The 27688-nt window shown below is 32.5% G+C and overlaps 1 protein-coding gene across 2 annotated transcripts in view; it reads right to left on the minus strand.

The window, feature by feature from the left end:
- Positions 1-2810: 2810 nt before the first annotated feature.
- The window catches only part of LOC114332582 (heat shock factor protein 1), a 58025-nt gene continuing 33147 nt past the window's right edge, over positions 2811-27688 (minus strand). The window contains exons 2-3 of one of the 2 annotated variants that reach the window (XM_050645928.1): positions 23114-23877; positions 2811-3233 (exon numbers count right to left, since the gene is read on the minus strand). In XM_050645928.1, the coding sequence (XP_050501885.1) occupies positions 2953-3233; positions 23114-23877 (1045 nt within the window). In that variant the 3' untranslated portion in view covers positions 2811-2952. Of the gene's footprint in view, positions 3381-23113; positions 23878-27688 lie in introns of both variants that reach the window. The other variant, XM_050645927.1, reaches the window with a different exon arrangement.

Raw genomic sequence — 27688 nt, forward strand, 5'->3', positions numbered from 1 at the left:
CTTTTAAAAATTTTATACTTTACTGCGGGAGCCGTATAAATCTGCACCTTTTTTATACAGGCACGCACTCTGGAGGATTTACTTGTAAAATCTTAGGATTCCCCTTCGCTGCATTTATGCAGGATAGTGTTTATCAACTTATTTAATTTTAGTTTAGGAATTCAATTGTGCGAATTACAGCTGCTGATAAACCTATTATTGACTTTGAAAAAAGTACAAGAGCGTTATGATCGGTAATTTGATAAATACAAAAATAATAGTAAATAATCTGAGATTTTGGGTTGCATTTTCAAGATTTTGTGTGTGAGTGTGTTAGCATCAAAATTATTGCAAATGAGGGTCGAAAATTGCAGAACATATTATATCCAGTTTTGCCACTCCTAATAAAAGTCGGAAAAATCTTCAAAAACCAAATTTCAATCAGTTGTCCTTGTATAAGGTAGGTAGGTATATTATGTCCACAAATTATTAATTTTCAAGAATCTAACAGCAACAGATTAACAGTTACTTCTACAAAATTGCAAATACAGTCCTGAATACACTGTATTGATACACTGCGCGAACCGTATTTATACGCCATATAGCCCAATAAATTACCGTTTTGGAGTGTAATTTCCAGGGGCAACTCCGAATTGCATGAAAATTTGGATTTAGGTTCTACTTACCCTCCACTTCAAAGTTGAATTTGTGCCGTTGGTTGCTTTTACTTGGGGGGTGACATTTACCCCTTCTCGGGGGGTGAAAAACGCGTGTTTAAAATAAGGCCGGAAATGGATAAATTGACTTATTTTAAGCACCTTTTGTTCTATAAAGTTTTTTACGTTATTTAATACTTTTCGAGTTATTCGCGATTTAAAATGTTGATTTTTCGACAAAAAAAACTACGTTTTCAGACCGTTTTTCCCAAATAACTCAAGAAGTAAATATTTTATCGAAAAAATATTTTTAGCAAAAGTGTAGCCAATAAAAAAACGAAAAAAATGGTGTACCAGTAAAGTCTACAAATTGAGTAGAAGCAAAGTTGTAGCTCATGAAAAATACGTTCTTATTCGTCTAATTCCAAATCGAATAATTCAACGCGAAATCACCGAAGAAAGAAGCGTTTTTCGGGAAAACCTTATTGACATTTTTAACGTATCGAAAAAAGCTTATTATTTGTTTTATACAAAAGTTTACAGCATCAAAAATAAACGAGTTACACTGAAAAAAAGTTGGCCCCTTTTTTTTGGTAAAAAAAATCGTGAAAACCTCCCTCTATTTAGCACCCTAAATGAAATTAATGGTTTGGCTTTACCATCTATTTTAACTGTATGTGTATTGTTTATATGATCTGTAAGTTTGATTGGTTTGAAGTGCTTATTTTTAAAAACATTTAGTTTTATAGTAAAAAAAATTTCTAAAAATTTTTGAAAAATTTCATTTTTTCAAAATAACTTAAAAAGTATTATCCTCCTACGGTATATACGTATAAAGTCTTTTAATTACATATAATATACTCTTTAGGTATACTGGAAAAATGGTAAAACAGTATATGTCACCTTACCAGCACATTTGAAAAAACGAGACCTATTTGCTGTTGTAATAATTACTATAATAACTTACTTCTCTTATATTCCAAATTTCATTTGTCTAACTTAATAAATGACAAAACGGCACAGTAAAAGAACAAAAAGTCATTTATCTCAAAACTCACTTTTTTCACATATACTATTTTACCTTTGCAGGCAAGAAGTGTTGCTGCATCATCATCATCAGTAGCTCGACAACCCTTTTTGGGTCACGGCTTGTTTTAGGATTTTCCGCCATTCTGTTATGTTCCTTGCTTTGTTCTTCCAGTGGGTAATCTCAAGTGTTTTCAGATATTGTTCCATGTATCTAAGTTTGGGTCTTCCCTTTGACCTTCTCCCTACTGGTGTTTGCCTCATTATATGTTTTGGTAGTGTTGCTGCATATACAAGTCAATTCCAGATCTTCGGATAAAGATCTCTCTCTTCAATCCTGGGCCTTCGGAGGCAATGTAGTGGTCGACGTGATGTCGTATATTGTCCGTCTCCAAAGATCTCTGTCTGCTCATTTCTTTTAACTCATACATAGGTCTTTTGCATATTCCTATAATTTGATCGATCCATCTTGTTGGGGATCGGGGATCTTCCTCGTGATCTTCGGCCTTTCACTTTTCCTTGTATAATGAGTCTTTCCATGTTTTCTGTGTTTGCTCTCATAACATGTCCCAAGTATTTTAATTGTTGGAGATGGACTTTACAGGAGAGTCGTTTTAGCTCTCTTAAAATGGAATCGTTTATCTTTCAGTCGGTCCAAGGAATTCGTAGCATTCGTCTCCAACAGAAGATTGCAATGGCGTATATCTTTCTTCTTTCCGTTCATCTCAGCGTCCAAGATTCACATCCGTATTGGGAATATTAAGTAAGCAGTTGATCAACCTCATCTTTAACGCTCTTGTGATTTGACAGTCCTTCCATATTGAGGTCATTTTTGCTAGATCAAATGTACATTTTATTTCTTCCTGTAGTGAGCCTGTGTTTGTGATCATCGATTTCAGATATAAGTATGAGCTCACAATCTCAAACTGGTCAATTGTGGTTATGTGTGGATGATTGTTATGTAGTCTATCCACTATCATGATCTTTTTCTTTGATATGTTTAATTGCAGACCAAATATTTGACTTTCTTTTTCGGTCTGCGAAAAGAAGGACTGTGTCAGCTGCGAAATGTAGGTTGTTTATTTTATGACCATTTATTGAGATGCCAGATCTTCATATGGATGAAATAGGTAAAAACAACAATCCAAATTACTTTGTTATAAATTTTATTAGAATAAAATACTTTCAATCAACAATGTTATGAAGAAATTAACTAAAACATAACCCGATAGAATCATTCATTATATTTAATATAATTTGGTAAATACTAGTTAAACCTTAACTAAAAACATTAAACATTGTCCAAATCTAGAAAATGCGTTTTAAAATACTTGTCTACGTCTTCATCTCTATTATCGTCATCTAACTCTTCTACTGGCATATCATCAACAGCTTTCTCATGTTCGATTTCTTCATTGATAGCAGATATATCTTCATCAGAAAGTTGACCTGCCTGGTTTGCGAGTATCCCAGACAAGTCATTCGACGTGAGATTGTTCAAGATGTCCTGCAGCATGTCAATCTCTTCCTGTGTGTTGCTGACATAGCTGCTAAAATGCTCTTTAGGGCTCTCTAGAATTTTAAAATTAGCATTATTATTTGATACAGAAGAAGCATTTGATGCGCCGGGCACGGTCCTTTGTGATTTTGTCTGAGATTCGGGAACGGGTTGGTTTTTGGATTGGGTTTCGGAACCCAACAACTCGGTAGCACCTGTATCTATAGAAACAAAAATAGTAAGTACAGAACATGTCAAGTAGTGTATAATACTCTTTTTGTTTGTATAACAGTCGAAAATATGTGAGAATGAATCAAAAAGAAACAAAACGTAACGTAAACATAACAAAACGAGTTTATTGCGTTGATTACCTATATGGCTAAACAGAATGAAATGTATTACTTGATATTTTCATTATAAATGTTGTAAACTAATAGTTATGCTGCAGCATAAAAGAAGAAATAAATAGTTCACTTAATATCCAACTCAAACCAAAAATCTAAGCGTAAACTACCTCTTCCTAGTCTTCATCTTTATCGGCCAAACATTTTAGACAACATTTACGACGATCTGTGCATCTTACGACTTACAAATTTTGTGTTATGTGAATTCGAAATTCTTCATATTATAAATTCTCTTTCTTCAGTGCTGACCCCTGGAGAGAGTGTAGTAGTTGTCATAGTGTTGTATACTCTCCAAGATCTCAGTCTCCGGTCATTTCGTTTAACTCATGCATAGGTTTAACTCATGTATATTCCTGTAATTTGGTGGATCGATCTTGTTGGGGATCTTCCTCGACCTTTTAACTTTCCTTGGGTAATAAGTTTTCCCATGTTTTCTATCTTTGCTCTAATAACATCCCAAGTAGCACCGAACGGGTTTATTAAGTATTTTAAGGATGCTTTAAAACTGTAGAATAAAACTAAAATTAAAACCATTTGATTTTTAAGTAAACCTTAAGGTTGCAATAAAACCGCTTTCAGCATAAAAGGGCCCTCTCTGAAAGAGGTCAATAAAACCAAAAATAAAAACCTTCTTAAAACTTTGTTTTCTTAAGCAACTGGTTTTAAAGCTGCTGTGAAGGTGCTTTTAACACCATGTTAAAAGACACTTTAAGTGCAGACAGTTTTATAGCAAACTTAACCCAGATATACCTGGCGTACAATAAATTGTACACCACAAATATCTTTTAACTTGATTATCTATGAGGATCATATTTCTTGATAACCGCCTAAATACTTCCAGAAAGGAGTAATCAACCATACGGTGTAGTTGTGAATTGCTGGATTTGAAATATTTGCCGATAGTTGTGTGATAAAGTTTACAGTTTTTATAACATGGCCGAATTTCGAATACGATTTACTCAGTAAGTAAATATTTGTTATATTGTATGCAAAAAAATATTTTTTGTGGTTGCTTGTAGAAAACATATATATTTCAATTTAGATTTATAAATTGGATAAATTATTATTTTGTAACTAGCTTTAGGCCATTTGATTTTAGTGTACAATATATTGTACGACAGGAAAATACCATACTTTTTATTTTTATGGGCTTATTATTGGAGGATGCGCTTAATATTATGTTAGAAGATGATGAAAATTTAGTAACAAATATAGACAGTATTGCTTTGGTGCCTCCAATAAATGCATGTGAGGTCCTAACAGACGAAGACTCTGGTGATGAAGATATAAGTAATATTGATGGATAATTTACCTGGGTCGCAATTACAAGCTTCTGCTGAAATAAACGTTCAAAATAATGGTGACGCATTATTATCCGATTCGTAAGATAATATTTCATTACCAGAGCAGGGAGAAAAAAGAACGGTTAACCTTTAACTACCCGCGCATCAAGTTATAACATAACTACACGCGTGGCGTACTTTATACGGCACAAGAAAATACACTTAAAAACAGAATTTGTTTATTTTTTTTTAAAGATACTTAGTTGTTTGTTATAATCCTTATTCGCCATCAGTGAATACTTGGAGTTCCTTCTCAGTAAGCCAATTGGGATTTATAACTGGATTCATGGAATAACTGGATTCCATGATAAATAAAATTAGTAATAATTTTTTTTTAAATGTAATTTTTTACAGGAGGAAAAGTATTGTTTATAAAGAAAAATATGTTTTGTACCATAATGACTAAAAAACAATTGAAATATGTACTTTTATTACTATTTATATTAATATAATCGTGGCGTGTATTGTCCACCACCGGAAACAACAAATAATAAACTGTAAATTACGACCTTCCCAGAATGCCGATTATAACGAAATTAAAACCAAATGGTAAAGCACATTCCAGTGATAGGTTAGAGATAAACAAGGTCAAAAATTAAATTTTTAAATATATTTGCAGTAGAATTCTTTTATCTGGCATACAAAATACGCCAGCGCGTGTAGTTAAAGGTTAAAGGGTCTAAGAAAAAATAATCTACCACTGGGCAAAAGAAGACATTCAGATGGAAGACCAATGTAGACGATCCAGGTATAAAACAAAATAGACAATCTTCCTCTGTAATACCAGTAATATTTATCATTTCAGGTAGAGCAACCCCATCTCGTACATGAGTATAATGTAAACATGGGCGGAGTAGATTATAGTGACCAAAATATTAGTCTTTACCGCATTTCTGTTCACGGCCAAAAATGGTATTTTTCATTGATCAATCAATGCATTGATATGGTTGTTCCATATTCCTGGCAACTTCATCGTTTGCATGGAGGAAAACTAGACCACTCATCATTTAGAAGACGCATTGCAACATCTATGTTACAACAAAATAAAAAAACCTGCTTCCTATTCGGAGGTCGTCAATCAGCCAATGAAAACATTGATATTCGCTGTGATCGACTAGACCACTTGGTAATTCTACAGGAAAAACCAACTCGATGTGGTTTGTGTTACGATAGAGCAAAATGAGGTGTTCAAAATGCAACGTGGGCTTACATGTTATAATGTTTTGTTTCATACCATACTGAAACTTAATAGTATTCTCCTTTTCATGACCATTTTTCAGTGCGTCACAAATTATAGAAAAAAAGGTAAGTCCGTGACAAGACACATTTATGACATTTATTCTAACATGACATTTTAGTTAAATCTGACAGTTGTCACATTTTATTTTCAATTTGGAATAAAAACAAATCAATTGTGTCTACTGCACTTATAAAATGGTATTTTCTTTGATTTGTATAGTCTTATAAATTGTACAGATTATATTGATAATATTATTATTTTATTTAATAAATAATTATTTTTTGATTATGGCGCCATCTATCGACAACTAGAATAATCACCGAACTAGAATAATTACCAAAGTAATCACCGACGTGCCTTTTTTTCTGTCACATACAATTTAATGCGTTAGAGAGAAATCGAAAAACTGTTACGCACTGAAAAATGGTCATGAAAAGGACTATAGTTTATATGCCTGGTGTACCATATTTTGTACACTACTTTTTTTACTTGTTGTTCTGAAGCTATTTTCTTGTGGCATTTTTATAATCAAGTATATTCAAATGGGAAATAAGCCACAATTTTACCTAAAATTTTTACTTGTTTTTCATAAATATTTTGTTTTAACGATAAATATGTTTTTGTTACTTTATATAAGGAGTAAATTTGAAGGAAAATATTAAAAAATAATTTCAAGTAAGATTTAGGCATATCTGGGTTAAAAAGGTTTTTTTATTTTTTTTATTTTTTTATTTTTTTACTTTTTTTACTTGTTGTTGTTCTGAAGCTATTTTCTTGTGGCATTTTTATAATCAAGTATATTCAAATGGGAAATAAGCCACAATTTTACCTAAAATTTTTACTTGTTTTTCATAAATATTTTGTTTTAACGATAAATATGTTTTTGTTACTTTATATAAGGAGTAAATTTGAAGGAAAATATTAAAAAATAATTTCAAGTAAGATTTAGGCATATCTGGGTTAAAAAGGTTTCGTAAATGGAGACTTTTAAAGACGATTTACCATATTAAATGATTCTTTAAACCCATATACTTCATATAGGCCAACAAATTTTTACATGTGTTATGATAGGTACATACGCATTTGTACTCATAAAATAATAAAAAGTACTTGGTTATTTCGGACTGTCAAGGTAGAAAAACACTTGCGCACCCAATTTTATTGATAATGTTAACAAAAAGAGGTCTAAATAACTCACGCGCCCTAAAAGTTTTGACTTTTGGCGATTAAAGAATAAAAATAATAAAAAAATTTAAATCCGAAAAATATTAATTTGAAAGAAAATTAATTTTTTCTACGGCCATGCTAAATCAGCCACTTTCCCGCACGCATTTCGTTTCCGAAAGTTGCACTTTACCGCACGGCGTGCGGGAAAGTAGAATAACTTGTAATATGGCATTATAATATATTATAATACTATTTACTACTTTTAATATATTTACTAATTTGTTTCAAATGTATCTTATTGTGTTCATGTTTTAATAAAATTAACGCAATAATTCGATGAAATAAAATTATTTTGACATATTTGAAAGTCAAATCAGTAGACAATTACAATGGTTTTGAATCGTCGTCATGGAAACCAATATCGTCGTCGTGGTATCCCATTATATTGAAAGTTTGGTTTTGACAACCTTGTCAAAGAATTAGTTTGTGTATTTTCACTCCAAAATAAAAATTGATATTATGACTATTTTTTGTGGCTTTTTTCCAAACGTACGGCCCTAGAAAAAATATTGTTACTAATTCATGCGGAAAGTGTCTTCCCCGCACTCGACTGCTTGCCCGAACTCCGCTATCGCGTCGTTCGGGTCAACGGCAGTCTCGTGCGTGAAAGTATCACTTTCCGCACTAGTTAGGAAAATAACTATTACCTACGATTTTAATGTTTAAATGTTAAAAAAAATGGAATTTATGACTTTAAGTCACTTATTTATAATTTTTATGTAAGCCTTATATTGTAATCTATCATGGCTTTCAGCATCTGCAGAAAGCAATATGGCCGAAATCCAAATAAAACTATTTGGTCTATCGACAGAGAATTGATAAGATCAAATGGTTTTATTTTATACCTTGCCAAGAGCATATATCCTACATAAAAACAAGGTTGCCTTGGAATTAAAACCGTTTAGTTTTAATGCTGCTGTCAATAATGTCACTGGGTTTTAATGTGAATCTAACCTAAAATCGAGACGTCGCGCGTCGTAGCGCTGTGTGTGTTGTATTTTTCTTTTAAAATGACCAGTTCGTTTATATTTTAAGTACTTGCGACATATTTTTTCCATACTAACTGTAATTCCACTTTTTACAACACACTACACCACTGTTTCGCTCTAAAACAAATGGCCGACCATTTTGGACATGAAAGAAGAGGGGATGGGTTTAGTTTTAGTGTTTCTAATAAGAAGCATAGTTTAGTCTATACGATAACCAAATTGATTCAGTTAAGAGCGTTTGGTTTTAATATAGCCTACTAATTGTTTTTAAGAAAGCAACTTTAAAGACAACTACAAAAATAGTTTTAAGGCATATGTTTTACTGACATAACAGTCTTGAGATCAAGTAGTTTTAATAATAGGTTTTATTAGTCATATTAGGAGAATCTTTAAAACTGCTTTAAAACTAAGAGGTAAAAAAACAAGAATCTAATAAAACCGAACAGTTTGGAAGTCCTTTATAAAACTGATTAGTTTTAAGTGAACTGAGAATAAATCATTTTAAAACTACAATAAGACAAATTATATATTAAGATTAATTAGTCTTATTTGATACTCTGATTATACACTTTAACACTAGTGACAAATGCTTAACAGTTTTAAAGTTCTGGCAGTATATCTACAAGGTAACTTTAAAACCATTATCTTCTTATTTACCAAAATAAAACCTTTATAAACCTTAAATAAAACTAAAATGTTTTTATTGTGCTACTTGGGATGTCCAAAGTGTTTTAATTGTTGGAGATGGACTTTGCTGGAGAGACGTTTGCTGACCTTTAGCTCATTTAAAATTGAATTTTTTGTCATGTAGTCAGTCAATGGAATTCGTAACATTCTTCTCCAACATCGTTGTAGTAACATCTATATTTTTCTTTCCGCTTGTCTTAGGGTCCAAGATTCACATTCGTATGTCAGTATTGAGAATATTAAGCAGCTGATCAACCTCATTTTTAGAGTTCGCGAAATGTGAGAGTTCTTCCATGTTTTGGCCATCCTTCCTAGGGCAACTTTTGCTAGATCACACCTACGTTTTAATTCTTTGTGTAGTAAAAATGTGTTTTTGTTCAATGATCCCAGAACCCAGAAGTATGAAGCTCACAACCTCAAACCGACCAATCATGGTTATGTGTGGATAGTTGATATGTAGTATACCCTCTATCATGATTTTGGTATTTGTTGTGTTTAACTGCAGACCAAATATTTGACTTTCGTTTTCAAACAGTCGTATGAGATCAATTAACTCTTCTTCTTGACTATTTGCAAGAATGGGTGTGTCATCTGCAAAACGTAAGTAGGTTGTTTATTTTTCGACCATCAATTGAGCTGCCCTTTTCCCATCCTTGTCTGACACCTTATTCTGGATGGAATTCGTTTGAGACTGTGTCGAGCACTTTAACTGCTCTATATTAAATTTACAATCAAGATGCAGTAGAAATAAACAAACTAAGACACGTTAAATGCTACTAATGTTTGTTTTTAAACCAAGAGAAGTGATTCAAATTTACCGCGCTGTAATGCTTGTTTGTAATTGGTCCAATCTCAGGTAAGTTTACTCCACTGTTATAAAACTTTCACACTAATGACATTTATCAAATTTTGACAGTATTGGCATTTCATGGGTTAATTAAGTTATATCGGCGATTTTTTGTGTTTTCTGTGTTATTCCTTTAATTTTTAGATTTCTAGTCTTTTATATAAAAAAACAGTGGTTTTTAGTAGAAATCTTTAGCGACGTATTAATATAGTTATGGATATAACCGTATATTAATATATTAATATTATAGTTATGGATTGCCGTTTAGGGCCGACGTGATCAACTAAAAAAGAAGATGTATTTGGTGATATTTCTAGTGACTTTCTTGGGTGTGCATCTGTCTTTTTACTTTACTCCTCTTGGTTAAAAAATAAACCATAGGAGCACTCCCGAATCATAATTTACAATGTATAAACTTTGGAAATCATGATTTGGGATTTACAATGTATATACATTGTAAATTATGATTCGGCAGTGCTCCTAGTAGCATTTAACGTGTCTTGGTTTGTTTATTTCTACTGCATCTTGATTGTAAATTTAGTATAGTAGTGTGTTCGTATAGTTCAGTTATAAGTAAAATTAAATGTTCCCTGGATCCCTAAATGCTCTAGAATTTTTATATAATGCTCTAGATTTTATAATAATTGTCTTATGTTCAGACGGTGTTCTCGAGTACCTCTATCTTTGGTAAATCTAGTTTGCTCTTGGGTTATTTCTCTTTGTAGGAAGGTTTTAGGACGAGAGATAAGAAAGATGGTTCTATATTTGTCGCATTTACGGAAGCTGCCATATGATAAATTAGCAGTAAATAAATTAAATTTTTAATACATGGAAGTACAAAAACCATCCTATGCTGAAATCGCAAGATTTAGTTATTACTACTACTTGTCGGATTATAACGTTCTCCGCCGTTTTCCGACTTCCAATCGCCACTTGGTCCAGTTGTTGCATAGGTCTTCTTCTATGGCCCTTTCTCTCAGCTCTTTATTTATTCCTTCTCTCCAATTTTTCTCGGTCTACCTCGTTTTCTCTTTCCTCCTGATTGCCATTTTAATACTTCTTTTGGTATTCGTTGTTCATCCATTCTTTGTATATGTCCGAACCAGATAAGTTGTTTTGTTGTTAGATCATCTATGATTGTTCGTTTGATTCCCATTATTTCTCTAATGCGTTCGTTGTTAATCCTTTCTCTTCTAGATCTTCCTGCGGCTCTTCTCCGAAAATCCATTTCCGTTGCTCATACTTTCAGTGGCCATACCTCACAGCTGCATAAAGTGATACTTTTTACTATAGTCTCATATATCCTCTTTTTGTTTTTTTTTTGCTGATGGATTGGTCCCATAAAATGCTGTTTAACATTGTGATGGCTTTTCTTCCTGACGTATTTCTCTCTCTTATGGCTTTGTCTAAAGTTCCATCGTGCGAAATAGTGATACCTAGATACTTGTAGTCACAGCAGTGCTTTATCGTGGTGTTATCGTCTAATATGAGATATTTTTGTTCTCCTCCAATGCACAAGTATTCGGTTTTCTTTTTATTTACTTCAAAACCCCATATATCATACTCTTCAATTAATTTTCGTGCCGTATAGTTCAAATCGTCATAATCTTGAGCCATTATTACTTGATCGTCTGCAAAGCTGAGCGTATATACCATAGTGTTGGTGAGTGATATCCCCATTGTCCTACATTTTTATTTCCATCTTTTTAAAGCACTTTCGAGGTATATTTTAAATAACGTGGGGGACAGACAATCTTCTTTTTCAAGTGCCATCTTCGTTCCGAAGATTGGCGATCATCAGGGCTATAAGTATTTTCGAAACTGCTGACCGAAACAATTCGTTGTTGCTACAGCTATACTATTCCCGTAGATTCTTTAGCCAGGAGTTTCGTCTTCTTCCTATGGACCTTTTTCCTGCTATCTTCCCCTGCATAATTATTCGAAGCAGTTCATATCTTTCGCCTCTTGTAATGTGTCCCAAGTATTGCAGTTTTCGTTTTTTGATCGTAAATATGACTTCCTTTTCTTTATTCATTCTTCTCAAGACCTCGACGTTTGTGACTCTCTCCGTCCATGATAATCTCAAGATTCTGCGATACATCCACAGTTCAAATGCCTCTAATTTTTTGGTATCAATCTTTTCAGCGTCCATGACTCCATTCCGTAGAACAGCACAGAAAGTATGTAACATCTCATCAGGCGAAGTTTCTTTTAAAGGCTCAAATCTCTTCCGCAGAACACTCTCTTCATTTTAGTGAATATGGATCTGGCTTTTTCTATTCTTATTTTGATTTCTGCTGAGCTATCGTTGTCTTCATTCATAAAAGTGCCTAAATATTTGTATTTGCTAACTCGATCGATAATTTCATTGTGTAAATATAAATTTTGGACATTTCGTGTTGATTTCGATATTACCATAAATTTAGTTTTCTTTATGTTCAACGATAGTCCATATTCTTCGCTGCAGTCTGCTATCTTATTCACCAATGTCTGTAGCTCTTCAAGTGTTTCTGCGATCAGAACGGTGTCGTCGGCAAATCTCAGATTGTTTAATCTAACACAATTTATTTTAATACCTATGGATTGCTCAGAGAGTGTTCTATTCATTACGTCTTCGGAATAGAGATTAAACAGGGTTGGTGACAGTATACACCCTTGTCTCACACCTCGCTTTATTTCAATTTCTTCAGTGGTATTATTCTCTACTCTCACTACAGCTTTCTGATTGTAGTACATATTTGCTATTAGTCGGATGTCTCGTTTATCTAAATTCTTTTCTGCCAGGAGTCTGATTAGATGATCATGCCGCACTTTATCAAAGGCCTTGTTATAATCTATGAAACACATGAATACATCTTGATTTATGTCAAGACATCTTTGAGACATAACGTTCAGTGCAAACAACGCCTCTCTTGTTCCGAGTCCATTTCGGAATCCAAACTGGGTATCATTGATGTCCATTTCCAGTTTTCTGTGTACTCTAGTGTGTATAATTTTCAGGAATATTTTCAGTACATGGCTCATCAAACTGATTGTACGGTAATCACTACATTGTTTGGCATTCATCTTTTTTGGTATAATAACAAAGGTGGATAAAAGCCATTCTTGTGGTATTTTTCCTGATGTATAAATGATATTGAAAAGTTCAACTAAAATGTGGATCGAGTCTTCTTCTATCAGTTTAAGGATTTCCGTTGATATTTCATCTGGACCTGGGGCTTTACCGTTTTTCATTCTTTTTAGTGCGTACATTACTTCCTCTTCCGTTATTTCTGGACCTTCGTCTCCTTGTATGTTACTTAGGTCAGATTGTTGTCTATCATCTGCAAAGAGTTCTTCAACATAGTTTTTCCATGTCTTCAACTGTTCTTCTAGTTCTGTTATTATGTTTCCGTTGACATTATACAGGGTATTTGGCTGCTTACGTTTTTGTGTACCTGCAAGTTCTTTCACTTTTTTATGTACATTAAAAATATCATGTTTTGCCAGCAATTGCTCTATTTCTTCACATTTTCTTTTATAAAAATCTTCCTTTGCTATTCTGAGTTCTTTTTGGATTTCTTTCTGTATTTGTTTATACCTCTGTTCGCTTTTTCCTTTCATTATTCTCTGATTGTCCATGAGAAGAATGATTTTATCAGTCATCCATCTTTGCTTTATTTTTGGTTTTTCTTTAGTCAGAATTTTCTTCGCAGGACTTGTTATCGCCATTTCTACGTTTTGCCATTTTTTATCTATGTTGTTCGTTGGCTGAGATGTTTCTTTTTCATGAAGTATTTTCAAATTATTATTAATACATCTTTGCAGTTCCTCCTTTACCTCCAGGTTACATAAATGACTGACGTCTATCTGGTTTGCTCTTCTTTTCTGCTCAGCAGACAGACAATATCCTTGCTTTAATCCTTTTGATGTTATAAATCCTGTTGTTATTTGTGTCCATGCTTTTATTTTTGTTTTTGGTTGGTTGTATAGCACTTTGACTGCTTTTATTAATTCTATATTAATATTCGTGCTTTCCATTGATTTCCACAGCTTCCTCAGTGGAACGCTGTCGTAGGCTTTCCGTAGGTCGACGAACAACCTATGAATCTCTTGATTCCGTGCCATGTTTTTTTCTATTATCTGGGTTAAGGAAAAAATGTGGTCAATGGTGGATCGACCCGTACGAAATCCTGCTTGTTCTTCTGCTTCATAATCTAAGTATTATCTCCCGATTCGGTTCTTTAAAACCTTTCCATATATTCGACTCATAGATCCGGTTACAACTATTCCTCGGTAATTTTCACAATTATTTTTATCACCATTTTTATGTATAGTACTGAGGTATGATATCTTCCATTCCATAGGGATTTCGTTTGTCGAAGACATTTGTACAATTTGTTCGTTCCGTACTTAAACAATTCTCCGGGTATATCATCTGGTCCGGGTGCTTTTTTCCTCTTCAGCTGTTTACATACATTTTTAATTTCCTCTGTTGTTAATCTTATTGGCGAGCCTACTATTGAAATTCTATCTTGGTTTTGATTTCTATGTTCTTGAAATTCGACTCTATTCTCTACCAAAAGTTCTTTGAAATACTCTTCCCAGTCTTCAGGTTTTATGCTCTCAATTACTTCTTTATTTTCTTTTCTCAATTTTTTTATCAGTTTTCAGCTTTCTGTGCTTCTGGTTCCTTCTAGATAAGTATTTATTCGTTGGCAGTTTCTTTCCCAAGACTCGTTCTTCTTAGAGATTTTCTTTCGTACTTCTGCTTGTTTTTCTTTATATTCTATTTTGTCTTGTAATGATTTGGAGCTTCAATATTGTTGGTATAGTTGTCTTTAAATTTTATTTCTTCCTCTATTTCGTTATTCCACCAGTATGGTTTGTTTACCTTGGGTTTTATGTAGTATCCCATTGCTTCAAATGCTGCTTCGTGAAAACGTTTTTTTATATGTTCATATAACTGGTCGATATTTTTAGGGGCGGGAATTTGTAGCTTCTCATCCAATCTAGTTTTGAATAAGTCTTGGATACTTTCTTCATCTAGGCCTCTGATGTTGTATCTTCGTTCCATCTTCGTTCCTGTAGCTTTTCTGTGTTGTTTATGTCTATATGTGTTTCTCTCTGTTGTCTTCGGATTGGGAAGTGTATTTTTGAATTTAGTAAGATTTAGTTAGATACTTATAAAATTTAAGTCGTTCCAATTATTGAGCAGTAATTCAAAATCCCATATACTAGTTTATGTTGTGTTGTTGCATCGTATTGTCGGATAAAACTATATTGTAATTCCTTATCATCCATTTGGTTTATGAATGGTGAAGGGTATATCTTAAAAAAATGGGACACCCAATATTGTTCGACGTATTCCAGCACAACAAACAAACACCAACTTTTTGTAAATGTATTGGTTCTCCAACAGAAAAGTTAATATTTTCAAATGACCTCCACATCATATTCAGTGAATTACGATAGGTGTTCAATACGACAAAATTCTGTAACTATTGACCAAATTCAACCAGTCTTGAACACTCCATTAGACGACACTCATGACAATATTGTAGTTTGTTACACATTACAGTAAATATTTCTTGAGTCACTACTGACTCAAGAAAGGATGTTTTGTATTTTAGTGGCATCTTCATTTTTTAAAACGTTTTAATATACTTGGCTTGGTTGTTGTCACGGTCTCCGCAAATTTTGTAATCCATTTTAAAAATAGTTCTAGGCTACCTAGCTAACTGAAATTTTCAGAATAGCTTAGAACTAGCTAACAATGCAATATTTAACTGCTATTATAGAGGGTGATTGATTAGTGGGATAAAGCTCCGTAGATCCGTTATAGTAATGGATAGCGATAAAAGTTTAAAAATGTATCCAACTTTGAACTTCACTTTAAAAAATTAGTTATAATGTTACAGGGTGTTCGATAACATAGTGGCAGATCAAAGTTATGTTTTTTTTTTAATGGAACACCCTCTGGATTTTATTTTATATTCGAAATCTTTTTAACTTCTCCATTACAAAAATATAAAGGTTTATTATGTTATACAGGGTATTTAGAAAGTTATGACCACTTTTATATGAAAATCGTAACAAGTTTAACTCCCTGTATAAATAAAAATAAGCACAACGGCAATGGTTTATTGATGCCATATTTTTTTATTTATTGTCAAAATTTTCATAAATGATCGATATTGCTAATTTTCTTCATATTGAATACAGGGTGAGTCAAAACGCAAGTACATTATTTTCTCAGTAATTTTAAATGAAACACCCTGTATTTTATATCACTATCGAAAAGTACCATTACCGTACTTTAATTTTTTTTATATAACATTCCCTATGTCTAAATTTATTAGTTTTCGAGATATTTTCATTTTTCAGAGCAAATTATTAATTACGGGTCTAAATCTATCCAAATTTTAGGTAAGCCATGACTGAATTGTCTAAAATTGACAATTTACGATTACTGATATTCAATCTGTAATCAAAGTTGGCTACAATTTTTTTATTATTAACTTTTATTGCCATCTATTACTATAATGGTAGGGGAGCCCAAGCGGGAATTTTTGCAGTTAGTCGAGCGCGTCAGATTATCATATAGGAAGAAACCTGGTGCCCTGCAGATGTACCTCTACCATATATTAGCTCTTAACACAGGGGAGTTCGTTAAGGGGGTCCCGAAAAAAAAATATATCCTTAAAAATACTCGAAATTGTCAGATTAAGATAAGGTAAGTTAAGGACATGCAAAACAGTGGATATTTCAAAAATCTGACGAATTGAGCGGGGCGTAAAGAAATGGGTGAGTTAAAAAGTTTCACAAAAAAAAACGAAGAATTCGCGAAATGAACGTTAGATCGAAAAACTAAAAAATACACTTAATCAATATTTTTGAAAAATCTATCGAATGGTACCAAACACGACCACCCCACGGAAGTGGGGTGGGGGGTTACTTTAAAATCTTAAATAGGAGCCTCAAATTTTGATTCCAGATTTGGATTCTTTACGTAAAAATAAGCAACTTTTATTTGAAACATTTTTTCAAATTATGGATAGATGGTGCTATAATCTAAAATAACGATTGTTGGAAATGGAAAATTAAATTAAAAATGGAAAGTCCCCACTAAAATGGAAAACTTTAGGTACTTAACTTTTTTTGGTTTTAGGACCTACTCTTCACAACCCAATAGGTCCCCAAAGCGCTCGAGTGACTGCACATTTAGCATACTTCGCTCCCCTACTATAACGGATCTACGGAGCTTTACTCTAATGCAATGATATTTTAGTACGTTAATAAATCGATATCTACAAATTGATAGTGGGTCAGTGGCATTAGACTGCAGATCGAGGGTTCCCTAGTTCGAACACGCCTGTTGCGTATCTTTTTTTAATTTTTTTAATAAATAATTAAAATTTGATATACTTAAAATTCATATTTTATAAGTTAATTATTATATATAAATTTTATATATACTATATACCATTTTAAACAACCGTGGTATTATAAAAAGTACTTTTTTATACTAGTGTAATTTTTGGACTTATAATTTCAACAGTTAATACACCTACTAAAACTTCATATTTTATTCTTTCGAAACATGTGTCCTGCATAGAACAAAACCGTGTTATTATAAAAAGTACTTTTTTATTATAGTGTAATTTTTTAAATTTTAAGCATTTTATATCGTCAAATTATTTTATATTCTCTCCTATAAATAATAAAAACGATTATTCTTGATTCTTGAACTTGATTCTCCTACAAGGATTACAAAAACTACATCTACCATAATCGATTACATTGTCTCAGATTTCTCACCCCTTGATGTCTGCTCTACAGTTATTAATGCGGGACTAGCTGATCATGAAGCAGTGTATACGAAGTTTAACATCTTCAGCAAACCCTCCTCAAAAACCCGACGTTTAGGTAGGATTTTTTCCGCCCAGAATTTTCGTAAATTCCAAAATTTATGCTTAACTTCTGAGTGGCAATTTCCTTCTATAGACGTGGACTATAATTTTAGTGTTTTTCTAGATAAGCTTCTCCACATCTTCAATAAGGCATTTCCTTTAATTCCTATTAAGCAAAAACATCGGAAACCTTGGGTTACGAAAGGTATTCGCATATCAGCTAAGAATATGCGTTCACTACTATACATCAAGAAATTTACTACCAATGTTGCTGTCACTGAATATATCATGAAGTACAGGACACCATATCTAAAACTTGTCAGGTCAGCTAAAAAAGCCTATTATCAAAATCGTCTGGGAAGCTCTAAAAGTGTTGCAAAAGAAACTTGGTCTATAATAAACGATCTTCGAAATAAAACTCACACAGCTCAATCATTTTCCCTTCCAAATCCTGAAAGTCTAAACGACTACTTCGTTAATGTGAGTAAAAATATAACATCAACAATTTTGCCGCAACAAGATCCCATTTCCTTTCTTCCTAATTCAAGACAGGTCTCGAATTCATTCTTTTTACGACCAGTCGATAACTCTGAACTTATCCAAACAATCAATTGTATCAAAAGCAAATCATCCTGTAGTACTGATGGACTATCTATAAAAATTTTCTCTAATCTCACAGAAAATGTGTTGGAAATCCTCCTCTCACTAATTAATGATTCCTTCGAAAAAGGTAAATTTCCAGAGTGCCTAAAGACAGCCATTATTATTCCTCTTCATAAGGGTGGCGAAAAATCTGATGCCTGCAACTATAGACCTATTGCCTTACTACCGGTACTCTCCAAAATTATTGAGAGACTCATTAAAACTCGGCTTATGTCCTTTATCGTTGATAACAACATTTTATCACAAAATCAGTTCGGCTTTTTAACAAATAAATGTACCACTGATGCCATGTTTTCTGTACTACATAAGGTTTACCAAGCACTAAACAATAATCTTTATACTGCCACTGTTTTCTGCGACTATGCCAAAGCTTTTGATTGTGTAAATCACGACATCTTGATTACAAAACTAAATTTCTATGGAATTCGAGGTATTTCTTTGAATTGGTTCCAATCCTACTTGAATAATCGGAAACAACTAGTTAGAGCAAATGATACTGACTCTAGTCTCAAAAACATCGTATGTGGAGTACATCAAGGTTCAGTATTGGGTCCTATACTGTTCCTTATCTTTATAAATGACATCACTAATTTAAAAATCAATGGGAAAATTTTTCTTTTTGCTGATGATACCAGTATCACTTGGAGCAACTCAACTATTGCATCTCTTCATGAAACTATAACTTCGGATCTACTGACGATAAAGACCTGGTCTGACTCTAATTTACTCTCTTTTAACGTAAATAAAACAGTAGCATTATCCTATAAAGGAGCTCTTCAACCTTTGCCACTTCATAACAGCCAGATCAGTACCGTTGACTCTGTAAAATTTCTTGGTATTCTTTTAGACAGCAACCTCAAATGGTCCCTTCATATCGATTCGTTAAGTAAGAAACTCGCCTCAGCTTGCTATGCAATACGATCTGTCTCAAGGGAACTCAATTTAGCATCTTCTAAAATAACATATTTTTCGTTGTTCGAGTCTCATCTTCGATATGGTCTTCCTTTTTGGGGTTCTAGTACAGCTGCTCAATTTTATGTCATTTTTAGATTCCAAAAAAGAGCAATAAGATATTTGTTTGGCCTCAGAAGATCTACACATTGCAGAAGTTACTTCAGAGTTCACGAAATTTTAACACTTCCATCTTTATATATTCTAGAAACGGTTTGCTTAATTCGTAAACACCTTCATGTCTTTCCATCAAGGCCCAATCATCTTTACTCCACCAGAAATTCAATATTTGATATTTATTTACCGATTCCATCCACTGAGTTAGTAAAGAAATCTATATTATATTCCGCAAAGAAACTGTACAATCATCTTCCGTTACAACTTAAATCTGCAACATCTTTCCCTAAGTTCCGTAAAATGACAAAAGCCTATCTATCCAAAAGACCATATTATTCAATAGAAGAATATCTTAATGAATAACTAAGAAAATTGGGTTCCATGCGCAGTAGCATAAACTTGACAGTTCTTTATGTTTTACCTATTTTATTTTATTTGTTGTATGTTCAATTTGCAATTTATATATATTTTGCAATAAATTGTTTTTGTCTTGGCTTTTATATCTTATACTGTACATTATTGACGATTTATCTAATTTTAGTAAATTGTAGTTGTTATTTGTTATTTATATTATGTTTTTCTTTTGACTGTATGTAAGCTTTGTCCATAAAATTGTAAAAATTTTCAGTGACAATAAAGCATATTTCTATTCTATTCTATTTACGTTTTATTATAAAAAAGTTCTTTTTTATAAAAGTGTAATTATTATTTAAAAGTGTCAACGGATGTTTTTTCGTTGCGCTTCTGCCTTTCATCTTTTTCTGCGAATTGAAAATTCTGCGTACTTATTGTAAAGTTCTTCGATCGCTTTAAGTACATAATTCTTCAACGTGTGCTTGTTTTGTTCCTTATCTTATTTTTGATCTTACTGTTAATAATTATTGTAATTATCGCTATTCTTGGTTTGTCGAAGATGTTGTCGCTCAACCAATTCTCTTTACTTCTTACAGATTCACGCAATAATAACTCGACTAGGGGAGTAGGAAATGTAAGGTTTATACACAAAGCAATTAGACAATTTGACAAGTGTTGGAAATTTAGACAAAAATGTTGAAAAATAAAACCTTTTCTATTTAATTCACCTTCACATATTTATGTTACTACATTACCATTTTAGAAATAGATAAAAAGATAAAATAACTCTAAAACAAAAAATATAATAAGATTACAATGGCAAGATAAAAGTTCTTCCACAGACAACACTAACAAATGAATTACTATTTTGTTATATTAACATACTTGTTGTCAATATAACTGTGATTAAATAAAAAAAAATGTGATTTTGATAAGACAATAGTTTCTTTTATACAGCTGTTTAATTATTAACTTAATAATTACTTTACTAGCGCCAACTTAAGCTCAAGCAAGCAAGACACATGAAACCACATAGTACATTTGTGAACTAAAAAACTCATTTATACACTGCTTTGATGATACCTTTTAATCTTGCCGTTGTATATTCTTCAATTTAAAAATTCTTTCATATTAATAATTGACCTCACTTTACAATAAAAGAAAACTAAGAAGGAAGGTAAATACGATATTCATAAACAGGGTTATTCACCATATTTTGACCCCCCTGTAAACTGCTTTATTTACAGAATTAACAAAAAATGTAAAATACAAAAGTTATTCGATTTTTAAATTATGATTTTTTGACATATATATCGTATCAGTGACGTCATCCATTTGGGCGTGATGACGTAATCGACTATTTTTTTAAATGGGAATAGGGGTCGAGTGCTAGCTCATTTGAAAGGTTATTCAATTCCCTATTCAGTAATATAAACATTAACATGATTATTTATCAAAAAAAAAATTTAAATTAAATTAATTGACACAAAAAGAAGAATGCATGTAAATTATTTAATTCAAAATACATTCTACTGCTGTCAGAAAACAGAAATAAATGTTTATTGAACAAATAAAACATTACTTTTCACTTGAACTCAATGTTCAAGCTGCCACCCATCTGCCTCTTGGCAGTTTGAACATTGAATTTAATCAAAAATCAATGTTTATTTGTACAATAAACTTTTACTTCTGTTTTCTAACAGCAGTAAAATGTATTTTAAATTAAATAAATTACATACATTCTTCTTTTTGTGTCAATTAATTTAATTAAATTTTTTTTAAACACCCTGTATAATTAATCAAGTTAATGTTTATATTACTGAATAGGGAATTAAATAACCTTTCAAATGAGCTAGCACTCGACCCCTATTCCCATTTAAAAAAATAGTCGATTACGTCGTCACGCCAAAATGGATGGCGTCACTGGTACGATATACAGCGTGTCTACTTGAGTTGGAAACATATGGGAAACTTTTTTATTATTAATTTTACGAAAAAAAGTTATTCTTTATAAAAAGTTCTGCATGCCCCAAAACCTAAGATTCAATTATCAGATATCAAATTTTCTCAATATTATACGAGGTATGTCAAAAAATATGAATTTCGGCTAAGGGTAAAGTACCTTTATTTCTCTCAATATCGAAAATTCTTATGATAAAAAGTTGTTTGGAATTAAAAACTAAGATGAAATATGCAATTACATGCTTCTTATTGAAAAAAAAATATTTTTCTCAAATTTATGGATACCCAACATCGTTTTTAATTATTACAAATATCATAACTCGTTGATTATTCATTTTACGAAAAAAAGTTATTCTTCATAAAAAACTTTGCATGGTCTAAAATCTAAGACACAACCATGATATATCAACTTTTATTAATTTTATACGAGGTGTGTCAAAAAATATGAAATTCGCTCAATATTATAGCACCTTTATATTTCACAGTATTTCAATTAGAAGGATGTAATTGCATATTGACACATAGTTTTTAATTCTAAACAACTTTTTTAATAACCGTTTTCAATATTGTGAAAAATAAAGGTACTTTACTCTTGAGTGAAATTCATATTTTTTGACATAACTCGTATAAAATTAATAAAATGTCATATCTGTTGGTTGAATCTTCGGTCTTAGGACATACAGAGATTTTTATAAAGAATACCTTTTTTTCGTAAAAGTAATAATAAAAGAGTTATCGTATGTGTAATGAATAAAAACGAAGTTAGTATCAATAAATTTGAGAAAAATTTGGAAAATATTTTTTTCCAATTAGAAGCATGTAATTACATATTTGAGCTTGGTTTTTATTTCCAAACAACTTTTCATAATAAGAATTTTCGATATTGAGAGAAATAAAGGTACTTTACCCTTAGCCGAAATTCATATTTTTTGACATACCTCGTATAATATTGAGAAAATTTGATATCTGATAATTGAATCTTAGGTTTTGGGGCATGCAGAACTTTTTATAAAGAATAACTTTTTTTCGTAAAATTAATAATAAAAAAGTTTCCCATATGTTTCCAACTCAAGTAGACACGCTGTATATGTCAAAAATCATAATTTAAAAATCGAATAACTTTTGTATTTTACAGGTTATATATCGCTAAATTTCCCACCTCTACTAATTTCATCTCTTTTTATCTCACAACTTAATATGCTTTCCACATTTACGTTATTTTGCCCGTTATTACCGCGCTCATCACTGTATATCTCAAATATATAGGAAAACACTTACCAGTTATGAAGTAGTCATCAAAAGATTTACCCATATTTGCATCAGAATTTATTATTTTCCCCAAATTTGAACGCTTATAATTGGCTATAGTTGGATTTTTTATATTGTCTTTACTGAGTTTCTCATTTTCTTTTAGAATTTCTAGAAGAGTTCCTTCAGCTGCTTCGATATCACTAGACTGAGACTGAGACGACAGCCTTCTTGTTAACTTCGAGGCCACACCTTTTGAAGGTAACACTTTACCTGATTTGGGGGCAGTTACGGTAGATTTCAATTTAGAGGTTCCCTTTAATAAAGTTTGTTTGTTGGGTATAAATACATGGTCGAAGACCTTTATTTTCTTTTTGTTTGAGGTCTGGTTAACATTTGGTGAATTTGGATACGAAATGGTCAAGTTAGTTTTACCAGAAGGTGTTTTGACAGGTACTTCCTGCGAAATAATCACAGGAATTTCCGAAGGAGAAAAAACTTGAGTTCCTTGATCAACCACACTCTCTGGCGCGCTCTCTATTATTGGTCCGTCATGTGGACTCTCTGCTGCTGTCTGTTCTTCGAGTATAACTTCTTTTGCTGCTTCAGAAGGATAACTAACCGTGTAATAATTGTCTGTATCGGCATCGTCGTCTGTCATCATATCCTCCTGTAGATCAGCAGGTTCTTCCTTGAGGTGTATTAAATTCTCTGCTGCTTGAAGATTTGAGCATATGTCATCGCTTTCGTCTTCACATAGTTGCTCATTCTGCTTTAATATCTCCAGTAATGATCTAAAAAAGATAAGAAGATATAAGCCAATGATTTTTTTAAGAAGACGGGAAACACTCTAATCAGGGAATCTACATGTTTTAAATTTTAAGAAAAAAAATACGACTGTTCCTATAAAACTGCATATAAAATAACATTATTGTTGGCAGACCAATTCAATCCAATTGTTAACCTATACATATTTGATACCATGACATAAAACACCATAGGACTTATAGTTATGTTCCTGACTTTTTTTGAATATTTTTAATGAAAAATCCTTTGTATAAAAATACAAGAATAAAAAACCGCTAAACGCCGTAAAAATGAGTGGCGCATAAAATATTCCAGCTACAAAAGATCTGATATGAATGTTACGTGGCGCGAAAATGGATTTTCATTTGATGCAAAACAAAATTTTAGTTTTATTTTAAAATATTTTTCCATAATATTTGCTAAATTTGAAGTAAACGCGCCACAAAAGAGTAACTTTGGTACAGTTTGAATTTTGAAACTCTTTTGTGGCGCGTTTACTTCAAATTTAGCAAATATTATGGAAAAATATTTTAAAATAAAACTAAAATTTTGTTTTGCATCAAATGAAAATCCATTTTCGCGCCACGTAACATTCATATCAGATCTTTTGTAGCTGGAATATTTTATGCGCCACTCATTTTTACGGCGTTTAGCGGTTTTTTATTCTTGTATCAGGAGTTTTTCAAAGGTATTTATAAATTAAATGTATGAAGTTGAATGCAATGTTCCTCTATTACACGTCAAGCTTTATAAATTGTCACCTTTGTTGCATTATCTCCCAAATGATCTAGTGTCAATCGAATGTACACTAGATTTTTTTCTATTCGAAATAGACTGAAAAAAAATATATTGAGATGGCCGGTAAATGAAGTCGGATTGCCCGTTGCCAGATCAAATTTAGCGTCGTAACCACTACAACTACATAAACCATTTGGGGAATAATCGTTAATTGGATTATACTTTTGTATCTTAATAACTTCTAAACGGCTTAACCGAGTTTGATCAGTAAACATGAGTTTGAAACGTATTAACCAGTAGTATCTGATGGATCTAAGGTCAAGTATGATAACTGAAGCTATTAGGTACAGGAATTATTGAGCTTTCGAAACCGTTTTTCCCACAGGAAATAGATTTTATCATATTTATGAAGCCTATAACCTAAAAATTCGAATTTTCCCGGATATGAGGTATACATCGTTAGATTCGTCTTGAGTCCTTCTACAAACCTTAAGTTATTGGAGCAATTCGTACGTTGAAATGTTGAGTAATTGTCGAAAAAAAAAATTTTCAAAATTTAGTTTTTCAGTTTTTCGGCTATACTGAGCCGTGTATATGTCTGATCCTGACGGCTTAGACACCATTTGAAAGCTTAAGTCAACGCTACTGATTTGATGTATTTGCGGTTCTCCTGCCTCTTCGTGATCCGCATATATATACCCCCAAAAATATGCCGTTTTGTACTTACCAAGTCCTATAACTGGCTTATGGGTCGTCAAAAGTAACAAACTACACCGGTTTTAAATCGACCCTGACCCCCTCTTTAAACACAGAGAAAAATATCAAATCGGTTTAACTTTCAAACACACATACATACATATCCACAAACATTTTCCCTTTTTTAAATAAAAATTGAGTCACATTTCTAAGCTCTATAACTTTTGAATGGTATAACCGATTTTCAAAATTAGACATGCATTGGAAAGGTAATGATCACTTCTATTAAAAGCCGTAAAGGTTGGACAAATTTTTAAACTTTTTGGGAGTTTTGGTGACGAGAACGAAAAAGAGGCCCTAAATAGGAAGGGCCGTAAAATCTACACCCTTGGACCAAAATCGATGGTTGACATATAAATGGGTGAGTCTTTTCTGAACTTTAAGATGGGAGTTGGCCCAATTTTCAATTCAGTCAGATTTAGAAAATCGAAAATTTTGTGTATATACACTATATAGTGTCGCGTGTAGGGTGGTGTGGGTGTGCGCCACTGGCGAGAACTGCCGTTCTCTGGTAATGTTCAAAATTAGACATGCGTTGGAAAGGTAATGATCAGTACTGTTAGAAGCCGCAAAAGTCGGACTTAAATTTTCGAAGTTTTTGGGAGTTTTGGGGACCAGAACGAAAAACAGACCCTAAATAGGAAGGGCCGTAAAATCGATACCCTTGGACCAAAATGGATGGTTGACATATGAATGGATGAGTCTTTTTTTGTACTTGAAGATTTCGTATATATAATAGTGTCGCGTGTAGGGGGGTGTATTTCTGCGCCACTGGCGAGAACTGCCGTTATCTGGTAATCTTTCCGATATAAAACTAACAGCTTCGATAACTAATAAATCGAAAACTATTAATTTTATCAAAAAATTGATCATGAACATTTTTTGCTTATAATTAATATTTTTACCAGCATTTGTGGTCAAAATATAAAAAAAATTCCACTCTCGAGATGAGGTGGCAACCACCCCATGGTAAAAGCGTCTTTCGGCATCATATAGATTTTGATCCTTGGACTATCCACTACTTATTGTCAAATTTTTAAGCAAATCGATCCATTTTGTAAAAACTGCGAAGTGAAAAATTTCAGTTCCTGGACTAATTCTACTTTTGGAGCTCTATAACTTCTGAACGGCTTACCTGATGTTGATCACTAAACATGAATTTGAAACGTATTGACAAGTAGTATCTGATGCATCCACGATCACTATGATAACTGAACGTATTACAGGAATTATTGAGCTTGAAAAACCGTTTTTTCCCATAAGAAATAGATTTGATCATACTTATGACGCCTATAACTTAAAAATTCGAATTTTCCCAGATATAAGGTATACACCGTTAGACGCGTCCTGAGTTCTTCTACAAACGCTCAGTTATTGGCGAAATTCGTAGGTTGAAATTTTGAGTAATTGTCGAAAAACCAAAATTTTTAAAGTTTAATTTTTCAGTGTGATTTAATTTTCTATGGTGAGCACTGCGTATGTTTCAGCTTGATCGCTTGAACGCCATTTGAAAGCTTAACTCAATCCTATTGATTTGGTGTATTTGCGGTTTTCCTGTCTTTCCTTAAACCTAAGATATATACGCCCAAAAAATATGCTATTTTGTATTTACCTAGTCCTCTAGCTAACTTACGGGTAGTCAGAAGTCAAAAATTAGACCGGTTCTGAATCGGCCCTCACACCCTCTTGAAACACAGAAAAAAAAAATTAGATCGGTTTAACTTTTCCACACACATACATACATACATACATACATATCCACAAACATTTTCCATTTTTTAAATAAAAATTGAGTCATATTTCTGAGCTCGATAACTTTTGAATGGTATAACCGATTTTCAAAATTAAACATGCGTTGGAAAGGTAATGATCTATGCTATTAGAAGCCGCAAAGGTCGGGCTTAAATTTTTGAAATTTTTGGGAGTTTTGGGAACGAGAACGAAAAACAGGCTTAAAATGGGAAGGGCCGTAAAATCCACACCCTTGGACCAAAATGGAGAAGTAACATATGGATGGACGAGTCTTTTCCTAAACTTTAATATGGGATTTGGCCCAATTTTCAATTCAGTCAGGTTTAGAAAATCGAAAATTTCGTGTATATATAGTGTCGCTTGTAGGGGTGTTGTGCGCCACTGGTGAGAACTGCCGTTCTCTGTGGATTTATTAAAATCCCTTTAAGGGCTACATCACAGAACGCTTTCGATTTTTTACAAAATCATCATCAGTGTTAAAACAGGCTAATTCCAAGCTGAGCCACCAAAGAAATACGAGGTTGAGAACCCTTTAAATGGTATATTATTATA

Source organism: Diabrotica virgifera, chromosome 3, assembly GCF_917563875.1.
Source record: "Diabrotica virgifera virgifera chromosome 3, PGI_DIABVI_V3a".
Lineage (NCBI taxonomy): Eukaryota > Metazoa > Arthropoda > Insecta > Coleoptera > Chrysomelidae > Diabrotica > Diabrotica virgifera.